Genomic DNA, 19,828 nt, shown 5'->3' with positions numbered 1-19,828 from the left:
CATTAAATAATTAAATTTATCAGTTGAAAAATAATCATGCATCAATTCAAATAACCATAAACAACTTAGAACTAAATTTAAAATTATGTCAAATATAAATTTAATTTATCATTTTACTAAGTATTAAGAAAATTCTCATGTCTAACAAAAGTTTATAATAAATAGGTATTGTTTAACTTTTAAATGAGACTGGAAATAACAATAACTATCGTTTACATAAATAAGTAGAACTTTCTCAAAAAAGCTTCTTATTAAATATCACAATGATTGATACTTATTTTTCATATTTCATAGATAATAAAAAATATTCATGAAAACTTTATTGGTTGAAAAGTTATAATAAAAACAGCTTTGAATTCTTACTGTAATTTATAAAAATTTAAAAATATTATGTATTAAAAAATTAATATTTGGTCTGGTATATAGACATTTCTTATAATTGTGTAACATTTTAAACTATTTAAAAAAATAATAATAATTTTTAGTTTATAAATTAGGTAAGTAGATAAAAAGACAAAACATATCAATCAAAATTAAAAATAATGATTTGAAATATAATAGATTTAATATACTTATTAATGGTTTATGTATTGTGCTATTCAAATTAGACAACTACTTATTACATTTAAATCAACATAAATCCTTAGTAAATCAATCAAATAATTACAAATATAACATCAAGTATTGTTATTTGTAAAATCTTTAAGTTGTTTTTAAGTTATATGTACCATGTGTACCTACAAAATTAAGTGTAAAGCATACATTCACTATTAGTCATAGGTATTTATCTATCTAAATATACATCTTTTCTTCCAAGTTTAATACTTGGTTAAAAAATAGATATCGGTTAAATATAATAAATACTTATACTTAATATATTTTCCAGATTTTTTTAAGTTAGCCCAGTAAATAGTAAATACTTGGTAAAAATAAATATTTATTAAATTTATAATTTCCATTTTTCCTTTAATTTAAATTAATATTTTTTAATATTTTAAAAATGCTGAAAAAAATATGAAAATAATATAATAATGTTATCTACTAAAAACTTACGTCAAACATACAAACAATGATTATGAAGCTAAAAAGTTAAGAGAGGCTAAAATATAGTATTGTAAATTATGTACTTTCAAATAGTCAAGCTAATTTTACAACTGACGCCTAAATAAAATTTTAAATTAAAAACAAAATCATACAACTGGGAATGATTTATAATTTTAAACTTTATATTTTTATAGAATATTAAAATATCAAATAAATATTTAACATAAAGTCTAGTTACTAATAAACTAGTTTTTAGGAAAAAATATCTTAATATTTTATTTTATTTAGTGACAAAATATATGTTTTTCAAAAATGTATGCATACATAATGCACAATTGCTAATTGCATTGTATACACAATATACACATAATTTGGTAAAATATTAACTAAAAAATTACTAAAATTACTAAGTATAGGTAACTTATGTAGGTAATACATTTAAATAATTCTTAAAGAAATAAGTAATCCCTGGTCAAAAATCATAAACATTGAGCATTGAAAAAAAAATAAGTAAAATAAATATATAAGTGAATATATTTTTTGTTTGTTTTATCATGAAGACAAGTGAAAAATAAATGTTAAATTAAAAACATAGGTATAGAACAATGTCTCGACTTTTGGTTGGTTAGAATACATAAACATAAACATTAGCTTTTTACAGAGGTAATTTACACAATCATTATATTTTTTAATGCATAACTTACAACGTTGTTTGCAGCCGCAGAAGCATTTAACCCATGTATTAACGTATCATCAACAGATGCTGACCATAGACTAGACGTAGATGAGTTGGTCGACGAGTTTATCACATTAAGACTAGCTTCATTGTTATAAGATGATGGTAACTGCATTTGTGGGCCGCCCGATGATTTATCACCTCCACCACCACCACCTAACGCTGCCAACACGGAATCTTCTTTGACAGAGCCTTTGGTGGAGGGCAGCTGTTGGTGATCGCCGTTGACCGGTGACGGTGAGATCTGCTGTTTGACGGCAACGTCCTGCAACTGCTGTGGGCCGTCGTCGGCAAAATACGACTGTGACGACGACGACGACGACGGCAACCCGGACGTGTTCACCGACGATTGGTACTCGATTGAACTTAAACTAGAATTTACACTAAATTTGTACTCCCCCATTTATACAATATCACGAACGGTCCCGTGCGGAATAATGGTATGCCGCGCGCGAACCTCTCCTGCTCGAAACGCACACGTCTGAATATTATATTATATTAAATAGTGTAACGAATTTCGAAAACCGACAACAGAAGACCGCTGCGGAATATTATTTATATATAAATATATATATATATAATATATATAATATATATTTATAATTGGGAATATAATACAATATTATATTATATAATATTTTTTATATAATATAATGATATACGGTGTTTTGCGCTTGAAATTTTGATTTAAAAAAAAAAAAAAAAAATTTAACTAGAGCTGCGGCTGCAAACGGGCACGTTGGCCACCCGCTGATAACACGACTGCACGAGCCGAAACGCGATAGCAGCGGCGGCAGCAGCTTGTCGGCAACTCCCCCACCCCTCCGCACAACAACCAACGCGCCGTGCGTTCCACACCGCCAACAGAAAGCCGCCAATCATATGTTTATTGGCAATTTTCGGATTCGACGCACTTCGCCGCTATCGTCGTCAACACTCGGATTTTCTCGACTTGGCGTCGGAATGATGTATTATTATTATTATTATTATTATTATTATTATTATTATTGTTATGACATATTATTATTAAATTTACTATTTAGGTAACTCCGTCGCCTTGTCAATTGTTCATTTGTCAAGTTGCGCTTATTATTTTAATATTACAATTTCAATACAAATTATGATTATTGTTTTTTAAATAAAATAATAATAAAAACAAGATGTCAAGACAGACAAGTACCGTGATAATAAAATTATTATACAATTATATACACCATTATGCGCGCCAGTGGTGTGTTCATATGTATGTTAAATTTAATTAAATACCTACCTACTATATTGCTATTTTGTGTGAGATAATTATACCTTTACGGCTTTATTTATTCGGGTACCGACTACTGCAATAATAGTCCAATATCTATAACAGTAGATATATATAGTCTCCAATACTCACAGTTAACACCTAACACCTATTGATATGTTAATGTTAAACTACTGGAATAATACCTATCCATAAATAATTATTAAGACTACCTGTGATATATTTTTATATTACAATAAATATGAATAAAAATTCACCACATTCTAAAGATCTATAGTAATATTAAGAATAAAAATAACTAATAAGTACGTAGGTACCATAGTTCTATACCAGGTGATCCATTTAACGTAATACCCATAGTTTTAAGTATTAGGTAAAAACAACATTTTTAATTTCTTATTCCAAAACAAAATATTTTTTGGGGTACTTGTAAAAATCAAATTTTACACGAATAGTTTAATGAAATATTTTAACGAGCGGAGTGGTACAACAAAATCACAAACGCCTTATCCTTAATTTATTTTTATAAGTTAAAAACCCAAGTAATATTCTGCTTTAAAGTATGAAATTATACATTTATATATTTATAAAAGTGAAAAAAAATTAAAAACGATAAAAAAAAAGTATTTTCTTGAAATGTTATTGTTTTTTTAAATAATGAGTGTCCAACGGTATATAAATCACCCCGTTAAATACCTATTAACCTATAGCCTATAACTTACTATGATAATAATAAGAATTTAGTAATATAATATGAAATAGGTATATAGTGCACTATTAACACGTTAACAGTTTTATTTTATTGTTAATAGTATTATGGTTATACTTATAGTTAATACAATTATAAAGTTACACTGACACTGTTATATAGCTTTTCGTTATAATTATCAGTAACAGTTGTAGATACCTACGTTATACACCATATACCTCCTATTCGTAAAGCGGCATAAACTTATTCTATCTAAATTATTTTGGTTTATGTTGTTCAAATCAAATAGATTTTAAAATGACAGTTTAATAGTTATAACTTTTATATTCTTAGAATATAGTATATTATAAGAATATAAAAGTATAGTATAAGTATATAGTAATCAAAAAAAATCCATAAGCATCGAAAAATAGTATTCTGAATATTAGTATAAAAAAAACCATTTACAATTTTTTAGCTTGATGTAAAATTTACTTAATATTAAACTTACCTAACATATAATTGATATTTCACATATTTTATTATGTATAACACATTGGTCGCAGGGGCAAATGGCTATACACAAATTTAATAGGTACTAATCAGTCGTGAACTCGTAACTGTAACTGAATAAGTACAACGTAGGTAGATTGTAGATAGGTACCTAAAGTTTACCTATAAGTATATTACAGATATATAGGAAAATATAATAAATCTCATTGCCGATCTCTCGAAAACTTTTTAAGCTGTATCACAATAAAACACAATACCTACGCATTACGTAGTTACTAATAGCCACCACTGAACCATGGACTAAAATAAGATGTTTAGATGTATTATAGATATAGCTTATGGTATAACCATGTAGGTACCTTGTACCTATATTACCTATGTACTACAGCCTGGGCTTAAAGCGGGAAAAAATTCCAGAGGGACTAATGTAGTTTTAAACGTACCTCCCCCACTTTAACCCCTGGGTCCACACTACAACTAAAATCTCAATTCGTGGTAGCAATTATTTTTAGGTAACAAATCAACAGCTAATATCTTGGTAGATTAATGAAACGGAAACTTTTACCGCGAGAACAAAATGAAATTTGTTATCAAAACATGAATATTTTTATAATACCCATTGTAATAGTTATACATTTATAATGCATTTTCAATATATTTTCACTGTTTATTTTATTTTTATTAATTTTTTTAGAGAAGATGTGTAAATTTTTCGCATATACGTATAAATAAATATATAGTATGCAGTGGCGTAACCAGGGGAAGTAAGGGGTTGTAACCCCTCCCGAAATTTCTCCGAGGCCTAGTATAGTAACCTATGTACGTATCGTATGTATATGCTAGTTACTTATATAAAATGTAGTGATCAATTTTCTAAATATATTATGACTTATGATAATAACTTAAAACTAAATTATATAATTAAAATTACTGATAATCCTAGGTATAAATTAGGAGGGTACTTAGCCTTAAGCTAAGTATAATAAACTATGTTAATACACATTAATTTAAATTTTAAGCTCTCAAATTTTTAACCATATTTATACTTATATAAATAACTAATAAGATACCAAGGTTAAATTAAATAAAAATATATATATAACCTTATTTTGTTATAGGTACCTATTACTATAAATAATGAATTTCAAAATAAAGTACCTACATTACTTATACGATAAATTCTGTTCTTTGCACAACTAGTCTATTAACCCCTTCTACCTTCACTCGAATTTTTGCATTAGTTATAAAGGTAGGTTTATCAGCATACCTATGTATTATTAAAAATTTTAATTTCCTCAACTAGCTTAATATCACTGACTTATTAATTAGACAATCAATATTAATATCTATACAGTAAAGGTACATAATAAAATACAAATATAAATATATTTTTTTTTTTTTTGGTTAATAGTAAAGTAAAGTTATTACTAACAACTAACAGAACTAATGTTCAACCTATGTCACAAGAACCCCTTGGGCTATATACTTTCTGTTCGATTCATCATGCATTCATGCAGGTGGTATTATTTACCAACTTAAGTTATAAGTTATAACTTTCAAAATCGACTGAGTACTGACAAAACCGGAGTAATGTACATAATAAATAATTAAATTTCTCCAGTGTTAAAATATCAATAGGACTGTTTGAGTAGAGTCTAGAAATGTATGGTAAATTATTATGTACCAACATATATACACTTATAGGTAAGTATACGGAACCTAATACATGTCAAAAAATTTTGATTTTTGTACTTTATTAATAATATTCAAAATTAAAAGAATAATTTTGAAGCCAAAAATAAGTAGACCTACTACAAGTAATAATAAAACTATAGTGACTATTATTTTTAAATATTTTATAATTTGTTTTGTATAGCAACATACTTACTCACGTCAGTACATCTCACTTAATGTGTTTGGATTATAAGGATGGAACTTATAACTTGTATCCAACAAAGTATAATATAACTAATATCACTTACTAGTATAAGTATTACCATTTATTCATTCACTGTTGATTAAGTAAGAATAATATGAATGGGTAATTTATAATAGGATATTATAGAAAAAAATATGTATCTAATAAAAAAAAAAAATAATAACATACAATCTTTAATAAAATATATAACAAAAGTTTATGAATATAAAAAATATTACAATAATTATATTCAAAAATAAATAAATTTTATTTCTTTGGTGGATGTGTTCCTTTAATAGTAGTTCTATGTAGAACTCTGAGACCAACTTCACTTCTGGGTGCCTGTGTACTTGAGTGAGCAAAATGTCCAACAGCTAAGTTATCAGATATAATAAAATCCCCTGGTTCCCACTAAACAGAATAAAATGAAATAAATATAATTAATAAAGTTTTTAACATAAAATGTTTAAATTAACGTTACAAACGATGTATTATCAATAAACAAATGACATGTTTGAAATGAATATTGTATTATATACATAAAATAATTCTTTTTAACTTTGTATTTTCTTTTACATATGTCAAAAATATAAACAATTGATCAACAATTAATATGTATATTGTAAGATCAAATTAGGAATTCAGAAGTTTTTTTTTTTGGAGGGGAAATCAAAATAATTTTAAAAAATTAATTTCTTATCTACAGATAAATATGTCTGAGAATAATCATTGGTGACCTATTTAAACTTAACAATTTAAATTGATGAAACTCTGAAAAAACTATATAATACTGATATTTCATGAAATAATATAAAAAAAATCTAAATTGTCAAGTAATAAAATAGATTTTTTAAAGTAACTTCAACATAATACATTAGTGTGAAAATACATAAGTTCTAAGTTCTAAATTTAACTAAATATATATTGATAATAATTCATTTTTTATACATTATGCGTATTACCAAAATAAAAAATAAAGCCAGAAGATATTTTTATAATTAATATATTATAGCATAAAAGTATCCACACATTTTAGATATTATACTTAATAATTTGTTTTAATTTTTTAACAATAATAGTGAATAATTTATGAAATGTATAAATGGTCAAAATCAATAATTGTCCTTTAAAATTATTATTTTGTTTAAGTTTAAAATAAAAAATATACCTTGTGTACATATATATACTTTCCATGATCTTGATTGATTTTACTGTTTATTGAATCTAAAAGTTCTTCGTACTCTTCATGACTAGCAATTGATTCTGAGGGAAGTTTATAATTCCAAATAAATTCAGTAGTCATTCCCAAATGAAAACATAATACCTATAGTAATGATTGCTATTAATATTACAATTAATTATAAATAATAAATATTATAACTTTAAATAGTTATCAATTATACACACTGGTTTGCCTGTTCGAGGATGACTATATATCAGTGGATGGATGGGTGATGATCTTCTATCACTAACCATCCAAGCTCGATTCCAAGTGTCATAAGTATCTTTATCCAAACTTTGAATTAGTTCTGTGAGTGGAATAAATAACGTATGTCCTTCTTTAGGTACAGACTCCATGTGATATAAAGAATAACTAAATGGTGCTGGTTGAAATGTCCCATCAATGTGCCAACCTGATCGTCCTACACCTTAAATAATACATATATAATTACAAAATTATATTATTTTGATATCAATTTAGTAAGACAGAGGTTATATTTAGATAAACTCAAATGTCAAATAAATTTAATTATGGTAAATTTTGATATTTTCCAGTAAGCTTAAAATAAAAACCTTGTAACACTTAAGAACTGTTAATTCTATTAACATATCTACATATTGACCATTTATAAATATAGGTATAAATTATTTTCACATTTAGAAGTGTTATTAAAATGTATGGTTTAATGAAGTACTTATTTTAATACAAGTAAATATTACATTTAAGTTTGTATATTCATAAAGTAAGAAAGTACAAACAACTATGTAGCATTACAAAAATAAGATTTTCATAAAATTTAAATAGTTAAATATCAATACACTAACAAATACCTACTTAACAAAAATAATTACTAAATCAAAATTTGATAAAAAAAAATTAAAATGCCTACATTAAAAATGGATTTAGTTAGTATTTATAGACATATTTACCAGTGCATCCTTCATTTTTATCATTAGATACTCGAAACACATCAGGATGAGGTGATTTCCGATGTTTGTAGAATGTAGATTCTAATTCTCCAAACCAACGACTAATTTCAACATGCCTATCACCACTTATGATACCTTGATCTTTAAATATTAATATTCTATGTTTTGTGACATCTTCTTGTATCTGTTTAATAACTGAAAATAAATTGAAAATTCATAAAAACAATATAATATAATTAAATTACAATTTAACTATATATTGTAAATAAGTATATCAATTAACTGTTAAATAATGCATATGTGAAACACGGTTATTATTTATTATATTATAAAACATAAACATTACTTTCAGGTCTATTTTCAGTTTTTAAGTCAATTCCACGAACTTCGCATCCTAATGGCTTCAAAATTTTTTCCATCTTACCAAAAATATTTCTTAACATGAATTTGACAACAGACTAATTCTTATTATACTATTAGTTATTACAATGGTATAATTAAAATAAATTATGTTTAAACTATTATTAAATGTAACATGTACATAATAATAAAATAGAATACAACAGAAACTACTTTGTTATTATCTATACTCAAACATAAAATCACAGAATAAATTATTCTGTGATAATATTATGTAATACAAATGATAAGAATTATCAAAATGTATTTGGTAAACATAATGAAAAATCATATTTCCGCCCAAAAATAAAAGTTCTTGAACATTTTATATAATTTATTTTATAATGTGACTATGAGAGTGATGATTAACAATATCATATTCATATACTTTTAACTGGTACTTTAAATACCTAATACGTCTAGGATTATGTATTATTTTTTAATCAAAATAGGTATAGGTACCTTGGTATATAATACCTAATGGAGTAACATTGTATCTTTGTAACTTAAGGAGTCGGATTGTGCCACCAGTGGCGGCTTGAGTCTTCATAACTCAAGGAGCAAGTTTTTAAACAAAAAATATGTTACATTTTAGTGAAAATTGGATATACCTAGGTACACAGGCCGCCTATGATAGGCGTTACTAGTGAGGGGGCTTGGGTGGGCTTAAGCTCCCTAGAATGTTTGTGTAAATGTATGTACTTACAAACATGTTATAGTATTAACTTTATTTTCGCCTACATTCTATAATATAAAAAAATATAATGTTTCAATGTTTCTTATAAACGAATAATCATTCAATTCAGTTGTCAACACCAATAGAAACAAAAAATAATAATCTAATTAAAAAAATTTGCTATAAAACATTTTTAGGAATCGAGCCCCCTAACTTAATGGACTATTGAACATTCAAAATATGTTTTTCTCTAAACAAAAAACAGTCTTTACTTAATAGATAACATATTTTATCAGCCTTCAACCAAATATCTTATAATTTACTTATAATATAGGTAGTTATATACTTATATTAATATTATGTAGGTAATTCGTGTTGTTTAAATTTTCCAATTTAATATATATTTATTATATTTTTAATTTATGTGATGATCGTGCATCTAAATGTTAATTTCTGAGACTTATTGGTACATTAAATAATAAAAATACTCAGTTATTAAGTTAATTCTTTAATCTTTTTAACTTTGCTACAGAAATTTAATCCTAGTAACTTAACTTCATAACTCAATTATTTGATATTTCAAGTATTCATTATAATAACCGAGTTTTTTCAATTTAACTGAAAAATAATAATTAATGTCTTATTTATACATAATATTCCATGTTCTATCTCTTTATAATTAAAACGAATTAATTAATTAATAATTTATTTGTTCAGTATTACCATTGATTTTAGAATATATTCTAAAATATTGTTTTTAAATACAAATAAACAAAGTGCATACAAATATGTTTTGATTTGATAATGATATTAACATAAGTGTAATAATCGATTTAACTATTCAACTCACAACCTCACGTTCTCACATGCAATATAATTATGTATAAGAAGGAATATAGTACATATGAGATGTACAATGTTAAATAGCAATACCGACAGTACCTACATAAAAAAAATTGATATATAAATGAATTAATAATGATCACAATAATTAGAATTATTTTTTAATCATCAACCAATGATTGTTATTTAATTGCTAATTTTGTAATTCATATAAAATTAAAATATTATTTTATTATTTGCGTATTACATACGGTATAATCATTGAATTATAATTTATATAATCTACGCGTGTGCAACAGCATAACATATAGTGACATCTAGCGGCTTGATGTACAAGTTCGTTATCATTAAATTTAGAATCAAATACCGTTAGTTCTACAGCATGACGGCTCCTGCCAGATAATGGACACCATTAGGAGTGGAACATGCCAAAGGGATCGGTACCACAATCGTTAGGACGAACACGGAGTTCTGAGATTTTGGAGGGGGCTGTGAGAAGGAGAAAGTGCAGTTCTCATCTATCGTGTACTTTTTATCATTGATGAGATTTACCTAATAAATACAATTTTATACATATTAACTTACAAATAATTTTTCTAATTTTAATGAATTTTGATAAAATATTTTATATTTTTTAATGATAATTAAGAATAATTATTGTTGTAAGTTTATTACATCAAATTTTAAGTTATAATTTTATTTACTTATGGATGGATCTTGTATTGAATTAAATTGAATTTTCAATCATTTTAACTCGTAAACAAACGGTGACGTTTCTCTGCTGTATTGATGATGGCGTGTGTATATAATCAATCGTCACTGAATAAATTAGTGTAATCTGTAACGGTTGTATTGCATTTTAATTCTAACATAAACCATTATCCATTATTACATACAAGCAGTCAATAATTTATCGGCGTATTTACCGTGGTCTGTAGAATGGTCTGAATTGATGCATGGTATGAATACCTAGTTGGATCCAAATAATTTAAAAAGTATTTATTTTGTTTAGTGCGTATTAATTTATATCGTGTATATATATTTTAACGGAAATACGGAAATCAAATAACTGCCGAAAAATGTTTACAACATATCAACATTCATCGTATGATTATCTATCAATGTAATTATTATAATTAATTAATATATTATCTACGATGTAGAAAAGATTCTTCTTTAAATTTATGACATTTAGCCGTATACTATCTGCAACTTCTTGCGCAAAGTGCTACAAAATAAGTAGAAAGAAAAACAACATCAGTCGATAAGTCAAGTCTTCTTTATTATAAGCTGAAAGACCGATCACTTATTAGAATAGTTTGATATCCCATTCATTTTGATTTTATTAAATATTATTTTATTTTTTCTCGTTGTATATGCTAATAATAATAAACGGCGGAGGCTAACGTCAATAATACCATAATTAGCCTTCGATTCCATGTGTAAAAAAAAAAAAAGCTGTAAGTACCAATTTACTGATAATATAGCAACGTCTATCTTATTTTAATCTTGCGACATGCTAATCTGCCGTTCAATTGTGTATGTTTACACATTATATAAAGAAGTTTCACATCAAATGTGCTATTGTATTTTAGAGATTTTTAGGTTTCAATAAGAACTTTAAAAGGAAAATAAGAACGTTGCATTAAATTTTATACATTTTTAACTACAAAATAAATTGCAAATTTTTGTGATTTTGACGAATTTTTCAACTTTAAACATTTTATTATAACGAATAACATTAACTTTTTTTTTAAATATAAGTTTGTAAAATAATTTGTATTGTTTTATGTAGATAGTAAAGTATGTTGTTTTGGTTATCAAAATATAAAATAAACTAAGTGAATCCCGAGTGGTGCAAGTGGTTTTGCAATACTTAGTAATAAATAGATAATAGTCTCTCGTGAACCATAGGGCCATAGACCATAATAGTACCTCAGTACTAAAATTCTGAGTAATAGTATATCTTAATTTATTTTAACTACAGAATAGAAGGGGCGTGGTATGTAAAGTGTTTCTTTACCTTAGTGGTTTTATTCAATATTACTACTTATCATTTTATTAAATGTATATTCCTATTAATCACTAATTATAATATAAACTAAATAATTAATATAATTATATACCATTGCTACAATTAAATTCCTTGGCGTATAATTTTCTATTGTATGTAAAATAGCTAATAGGTAAACAAATTAGACAGTAGCCGCATCATATATTTATGAAATTTCTAATTAAAAATAAAGAGTAGGTTTTAAAATGGTAAGTACCCACCTAAACGCACCACACTCTAAAAGTTCATATAAGCAATATGTTATTAGTATATACTGTAAACTGCATATATACCTATACAAATAATTTATGTATTATTATTATTTATACATAATTTATTATTATAACATTAATCATGCTTCATTAGACTAATAAAGTTAATTTTATCTATTTTTTTCGTTTAAAAGTATAATATTACGTTATATAATATTTTATAATATATTATTTGAATATAAAAAAAATAGTAAATGTATGTAAATAAAAAGTAAAGTTTGTTAATTATTATAAACTTTAACAGTAAGTTGTGTAACAATAATATATTATACAATATGTCAAAGTAGAATAAAATAGCAAATTTCTAACAAAATTGTTTTATATAATAAATGCCCATTGTGGCATGGTTAATGTTCACAACCAACAGATCTGTCATATAAATTACTATACAATAAAATCTGTCCAAAACAGACCCAAGAGAGCTGGAAAATTATTTCGGTTGGAATTAATTTTGTTCTCGGCATATAAGTTACAAAGTGTCATTAAAGATATAAATAAACATTTGATATTTACTACCGGGGTCGTCTTTAGACCCATTTTTAGGAGTGGAAAAAAGGCTTAAACAGTATTTTCATTTAATTTTAAATTATTTATTAAAAAATATACATTTATTTTTATTAAGACCTCGTATATATATCTCTGTCTTACTAACGCATAACATAGGAAATTATATAGGTACATTTAAAATACTTAAATTGTATTATAATATTTTTAATTTTATATTAAATTAATTTATTATTAAATTTAATGATAAGAAGATGATGGAAGCCCTACTTTAGGAATTTTTGTATATTTTAATTACTAAGCAAGTTGTAATTATTTTAAAGTTTACAGAAAAACGTAAGATTTGAAATTGCCAATTACTTGTTTTAAAATTAAATTATAAAAAAAGTCTACCTAGAACACTTATTTTTGGCTATAGACCAAATTACTCCAAAATTAAAAATAACAGGATGAAATTGATTATTTTTAACGTAAAATTTACTATGTTATTCGTCAGTTGAACGTATTTAACATTCGGGATGATTGTTTTGTCTATCAGAAATCCGTGTTAGCCTTGTATGCCCGATTCTCGCTCAATTTAATTTTTATTTTCATTTGCGATGCTGATATTTTTGTTTTTATTCCATATATAATAACAGAATATTTTATTTGACTTTACTTGGGTGTTTAACTATATGAGTATATGACGTATATACTGTCATAATAAAGAGACGGGGCATTTTGTTTAGTTTGTTTTTTTAATATTGGTGTAATAGTGCTGTACAGGGAGATGCCCATGAATCTTACGTCAGGTGAAAAATGTTTATTTAGCTTGTTTATCTGCTATTTTGTTACGGACTACGCCAGTGTGTCCAGATATCAAAAAATAAATAATTATATTTAGTAAAAAGTAGAGTGTAGATATACTACTAAATGTGCACATCATAGTATCATACTCATGATTTTACCATGTTACGTAACTATAAATACGTATGTATATAATATATAATAAACATCGAAATATATTTTGATTTCGTATTAGCACTTAAGAGCGATATATATCGCCAGCGAACCATCAATATGTTAATATGTCTATTACGTATTTCGCGTGTTTCCGGAACACGAACTAATCGAGTAAATCGTTGCATATCTACGACGCCGTGTAATGGCAATTTTACGATTGGTACTTGTCTTATTGAAATAATTTACAACAATATTATTGACATAATTTTACTATTATTATATTTGATACCCGACAAAACGGACAAAATACTTTATTGTGACTTTAGTAGTTTAGTAGCTTATGTGAAGACCACATAAGTCTTAGAAATTTGATAAAAAAAAACACCCTTCACGCAACCATTGATTTTATTTATCGGTGTATACGAGTAATTATTAATGTATGTAGTTCGACTGCAATCACTATAGTCTTTGACAATTATTGATGGTTATTTATTATTGATTTTTAGAGTCAGTAATAATTTCTCTGTCGATTATTCTCTGTTTGTGTTTATAAATCAATCGTCAGTCTTATCACTCTTGTCGCGTATAATTCATATCATTCTGTTATTACGAACACTACTTAAACTCGATACTAAAGCATGAAAATAATTGTTGAACTGGACAAAAAAAAAAAAAAATTCAAACTGCTGATACTTGTAAGTACCGTTGAATATAATATAAAATATCTTAAAGCAAATCGGTTTTACATAATACACTGACCGTTACTATTGCGGCGCAAGACGAATGGAACTATTTTAGTTACCTGGTTTACAAAACCTATATTTATATGCCACATTATCCATGTCTTATTGTATGTTATATATTATATACATTACAATATTACACATAGCCACACAGGTACAAATAAAACGATAATTTTGTTTTATTATACGTATATATATATATATATATATATATCATACATGAGTTTGGATAATTTCAAAGATTGATACTAACCAACAGCCAAATGTGATTCTAATGACCATTGACCGCCACTAACAAGTTGTGCTAATGCAACAAATACTTAGAAATTATTAGTGAAATTTGTCAATTAAAATTGTTAAGTGAATGGTTCATATTGTGCATGGATAAGATAATATACCATGTTATTTTTAATATGTACTCGTATATTAAATCGTGTGTGTTATCATAGATTATGATAAAACTAACAACGATGTTGTATGTAAAAAAAATTGTAAAAAATCAGTTTTTATTGTTGTTTCTAGTTGTTTGTTTATAAAGTATAACTGATCGAATAGTTGGTCACCGATGACGAACCAAATGTTAATACGATTTTTTTGAAATATATTTAGTAGGTTTATCATAAATGCGTAACATCATAATATTAATATCGTATACCTAATATGACCATGATTCGTATATTGTGTTACGTCACCCACTGTAAAAATATTAAATATCTATTGAGTTTGCGAAGTCGTAATACTCATTATACAATTAACTGATAATCGAAACGATATTTTTACAAGGAAATGTGTAATTATATAATATATTATATTATAATATTATATATGCGTAAGGAAACAACTAAGATGCCAGCACAAAAAAAAATATTCATACATAATATATTCATATTACATATTACTATTATCATTGCCCATCGTCCGTTACCGTAGATTAGTACAGTAGTCAAATATCCTATAAAAAGCATAAAAATGAGTGTGTATATCTATATAGATATTATCTATATCATGATATCTTAATTATTTTTTTATTTACCACAACAAAGCATATAATAATGATAATATTAATATTTAAACACAAATACATCATGTCCCTCGTGAAATCTTTTAATCACTGAATCGCCTAAGTATAGACTGAATTGGTCAGCAAATGCAATCTTTAAAGTTTAAGATTGAAGTAGTTTTACTTCTCTACAAAATTAGGCACAATATTAGGTATAGAACTTAAAATTGTTAAAGTTATTCGAACATTTATTATGTATAAGACCATCCAGGTGATAATTGAAAACAAAATATTAACCAACTTTTTTTTAACTCAGTTGAGTTATATTTTTATCCAAATTTATTACTTAACGTTTATTTAATGTATTAGGTTGACTGCACCAAGGCCCTATATCATTTGTTCATTAAATTTCCCATCTTTTGTTGCACAAATGCCTATTTCGACACCTCTAGATTTATGTTTATGCCATCATCCACGAAATCGTCTACCAGTAAATAAAAAATACATAACAGTCACACATAAGTGAACAATTAAGATAAAGTTGTGGTATACATATTATTATTAGACCATGTTCAACGTATAATATATTATGAACTGAGGTAATAATAATAATAACAATTATTTTATACTTACACGGCGACCACTGCAGATAATGTACCTACTCTGCTACCTCCAGTCACCACCTCCATGAGCGTATTATATTAGTATATAATATTATGTAGTCACCGTAAGTGCTGTGACCGTGACATACGGGGATGGTGGGATTACGAGTCGATCGCTGAGGGGGGCGGACAAATAGGTTTGACGTTGATTCTAGAACGGCCCCGTCGATCTTCGGTCCAGTCTCGATTTATTTTGACTGAGTTCATAGTGCGTATTATTATGACAACAATACGCCGTATAGGTATTATACGTCGTGATTGTAACAATAATATTATTATACCTACTGTTTATGCGGACGCGGCGGTCTTCTGTTGATGATAAATATGCTATAAGTATTCGCCGGGCGTGCGACACCCGTAGATACACCCATATATTATTTGGTACGTATAAAATAAGTATACATTTACAGGGATTTTACGAAAGACTTTTTGAGGGGAAAAGCCGTCGCTGCGCAGTATTGTTTATATAGTTGTACATTAATTAAGCCGTTATTGATATACTGCTATTGGTTATTACATTAAGTAATAAATTACGATTGTAAGCGTATAACATAACGAGTATTTTTTATTTTTTTCAAGAACATTTTTATGACGTTTTAATAATATACGGCCGACGAGCATGTTACGAGTATATTCGCGTAACGATGTCAGTGGCGGCGGTTGCGTTCGAGTTTTCGCCGCATCGACCGCGTCGAGTTAAAAATAATAATAATATAATGATTATTAAATAACCGCGCCGACTGAACTGCAAATATAATATCGTCTTTTGACTAGCCGGCCAGATCGGAGTCCGGAGTGGTGCCGTCGCGGTGTCCGTCCGCTGCAACGCGTTTCCGTCTGTCATAAATTATTATTTTATTATTTTTAAATACCGTAGAAAAACGCAAGAGGGACACGCACCCTCGAGCCGGGGCACGCATGCTGTTGAATTGTCGTTGTCGTCGTCATAACTTACAGGTATCTATATATTGTCATTTGCTATGCACTCACACACGTGAATTATCTGCGACGGCTAAGTCAAATGTAAATCGTTGAAACTTGAATTGTTTAACTATGTACAAGTTAATTATAACCGTAGATTAATGGGTGATTGAAGTTCAGAAAAAATGTGTAAACAACACAAAAACAAATTAAATTTCTATTTTATTTCATTATATTATTGGTCTTAGGTACTGAGTTTATACGTTGTATATAGCCGAGAACAAATCATAAACTTTTATTGAGTTAATCTTTTTTCAATAGCATTTTAAACTTTTAGTTTTCGATCAAAATTTTGAAGCAACTCTTAACTGAATGAATATATATATATATATATTAACTATACTAACTATATATTAACTTAGCTTAAACTTTAATAGGGAGTTTAAATAAAAAAACTTACAGCATATACCCAGCTTTGCACAGTAGCATGTTTATACAATTTATTAAATACTAATTAGGTTTGGGTAATAACCGATTCTATCTATCAGAATATATCACGTTGTGTATTTTTCCCAATTCTGTTTACCAGCTGTGCGATGACGACATTATTATTTTTGAGAAAAGAATCTTGATAAGTATAGTAAATAGTTGTTAGGCACTAAATATTTGACTATTTTAGTAAAAATGATTTTCAGTTGAAACTTCAACTTCAAATTTCATTTGTATTGTCATTTGGAGTTATTTTATAAATATATTATATAAATCCGATGGGACTATTATTTCAATGTAAAGTTTAAGGTTAACCGTTTGTTGTATACAATACGACGGTATTGTTGTACCTATACAATATAATTACTTAATAAAATATGGAATTTGTATAAATCACATTAAATATTTCAATCGTACAATAATTAGGTACCTATTTAATTTATAATCAGTTCGTAATTTATTTATGACAATAAATATGATAAACCATTTACTATTATAGTACTTATTTATTATTATACAATACTGACAGTTAAACGCTAAACCACAGTACATGCAGCTTAAATGGATTCTTAGGAAATTAAGTTATACAGCTACTTATAAGTTATGTTATGTATTTAGTGAATTTGAATTTTAAGCGTCTACTGCAGTCTAAGCAATTTATATAGTTTTCAAATTCAAAACATTATTATAAGTTTGGAGAGTAAACAACTTCAGTCTCCACTAGTAAATGTTTTTTAAACGCGATAATATACGTCATACTGGTTTCTAATTTAGTGCAATCCTACATTAAAAATACATTTACAAAAAATATTAAATTTCTTTAAACTCGTAAACTTAAATTAGTCTAGAAAAGAAAAAAAAATGTCTAATTACTTGTTAAACATTTAAATATTTATTTAATCTAAAAGTTTTTAGCTTTTATAATATAAAATAATGGTCTTATTAAGAGTATAATATAAGTACCTATGTATTAAAAATATATATATTAAAAACATTATTACATAATAAACACACGTTTCTCAAAAAAAAAAAATAAATAACTATTAGTTTTGAATAACAAATTTTCAGAATAATTTATTTTTACCTTTCCCTTTTAGTATACATACAATCTTAAAAACTGAATACTTAAATTAAAATATGTATGAATGTATAATATAATAAATAATAATAATATATCTATTACAACTTAAAATATTATTGAATTATATACGTATTATAATTTATTCATAGGTACGTTTAGATTAAACCCACTCAGACGCCATAAAAAAAATTTGTTTAATATTTGCTTAAGTAGTTTAAAATTATTTAAAATAGTTGACATGCTAATACGTGCCTATACGATTGCTAGGTATAATAAGGCTTCTCTACAATATAGTTAATAGCAGAATACTACTTATTAATATAACAAAATATATTTTTTTTTTTATAAATTACAACGGACCTATTTAACAAGTAGGTGTAATATTGCATGTATCAATACGTATTTTTTAACAAAAAAGAAACTAATAAAAAAAAACATTTGAAATTTCGTTAAAATACATAATACGATATGGTATATTGGTATACATCGAGATTTTTTAAAATTAAGCTTGAATTAGTAAAAAAATCATTTATGTGGAGATCCTATGGTGTGAAAAATGTATAAACGGTTTTCATTGAAATTATGTTATATGGATATTAAGTAGAGCAAGGTAGACAAATCTAATAATGCACGTTATTAAGTTTGTTGAAAATAATAAACGTATCACGTTGAGTTTTTTTACTGTTAGTCCGGACTATCTAATGTTAGGGTTCTTTAGTGATAAACATTAAACAACACGCATCGGTCAAAAAAACAAAAATAGACACCAACGTAGCTGGCTCGTGTTCCGTTGACCTACACACATGGCTATTCTACTAAATGTGTAATTGATTCGTGTGTGTGTGAGTGCACGGATATAGTGACTATAATATATCTTAATTGTTTTTTGTTTCGTGGGAAACATAGTCAAATAATCCTCGTTAAGTTACCTA

The 19,828-nt window shown here is 26.3% G+C and overlaps 3 protein-coding genes across 6 annotated transcripts in view; 1 reads left to right on the top strand and 2 right to left on the bottom strand.

The window, feature by feature from the left end:
* LOC113560556 (cytoplasmic polyadenylation element-binding protein 2) overlaps window positions 1-2,344 on the bottom strand; it is a 151,821-nt gene extending 149,477 nt beyond the window's left edge. For both annotated transcript variants that reach the window (XM_026966497.1, XM_026966498.1), the window contains exon 1: window positions 1,749-2,344. In XM_026966497.1, coding sequence (XP_026822298.1) covers window positions 1,749-2,183 — 435 coding nt within the window. In that variant the 5' untranslated portion in view covers window positions 2,184-2,344. The remainder of the gene's footprint in view (window positions 1-1,748) is intronic.
* Window positions 2,345-6,363: 4,019 nt separating this feature from the next.
* On the bottom strand, window positions 6,364-8,885 carry LOC113549392 (alpha-ketoglutarate-dependent taurine dioxygenase-like). Its single transcript, XM_026950670.1, has 5 exons — window positions 8,658-8,885; window positions 8,312-8,506; window positions 7,568-7,809; window positions 7,329-7,484; window positions 6,364-6,571 (listed from the first exon to the last, which is right to left on the bottom strand). Exons 1-5 carry the CDS (start codon window positions 8,752-8,754, stop codon window positions 6,428-6,430), a joined length of 834 nt encoding a protein of 277 aa, XP_026806471.1. The 5' UTR covers window positions 8,755-8,885; the 3' UTR covers window positions 6,364-6,427.
* A 7,880-nt stretch (window positions 8,886-16,765) lies between these two features.
* The window catches only part of LOC113548505 (protein MLP1), a 46,201-nt gene continuing 43,138 nt past the window's right edge, over window positions 16,766-19,828 (top strand). For 2 of the 3 annotated variants that reach the window (XM_026949412.1, XM_026949410.1), the window contains exon 1: window positions 17,189-17,362. The gene's annotated coding sequence lies outside the window, so the exon portion shown is untranslated. Of the gene's footprint in view, window positions 16,787-17,188; window positions 17,363-19,828 lie in introns of those variants that run through there. The other variant, XM_026949411.1, reaches the window with a different exon arrangement.

The sequence above is a fragment of the Rhopalosiphum maidis genome, chromosome 1 (genome assembly GCF_003676215.2).
Source record: "Rhopalosiphum maidis isolate BTI-1 chromosome 1, ASM367621v3, whole genome shotgun sequence".
Classification (NCBI taxonomy): Eukaryota; Metazoa; Arthropoda; class Insecta; order Hemiptera; family Aphididae; genus Rhopalosiphum; species Rhopalosiphum maidis.
This window is presented reverse-complemented; position numbering and strand designations above follow the sequence as displayed.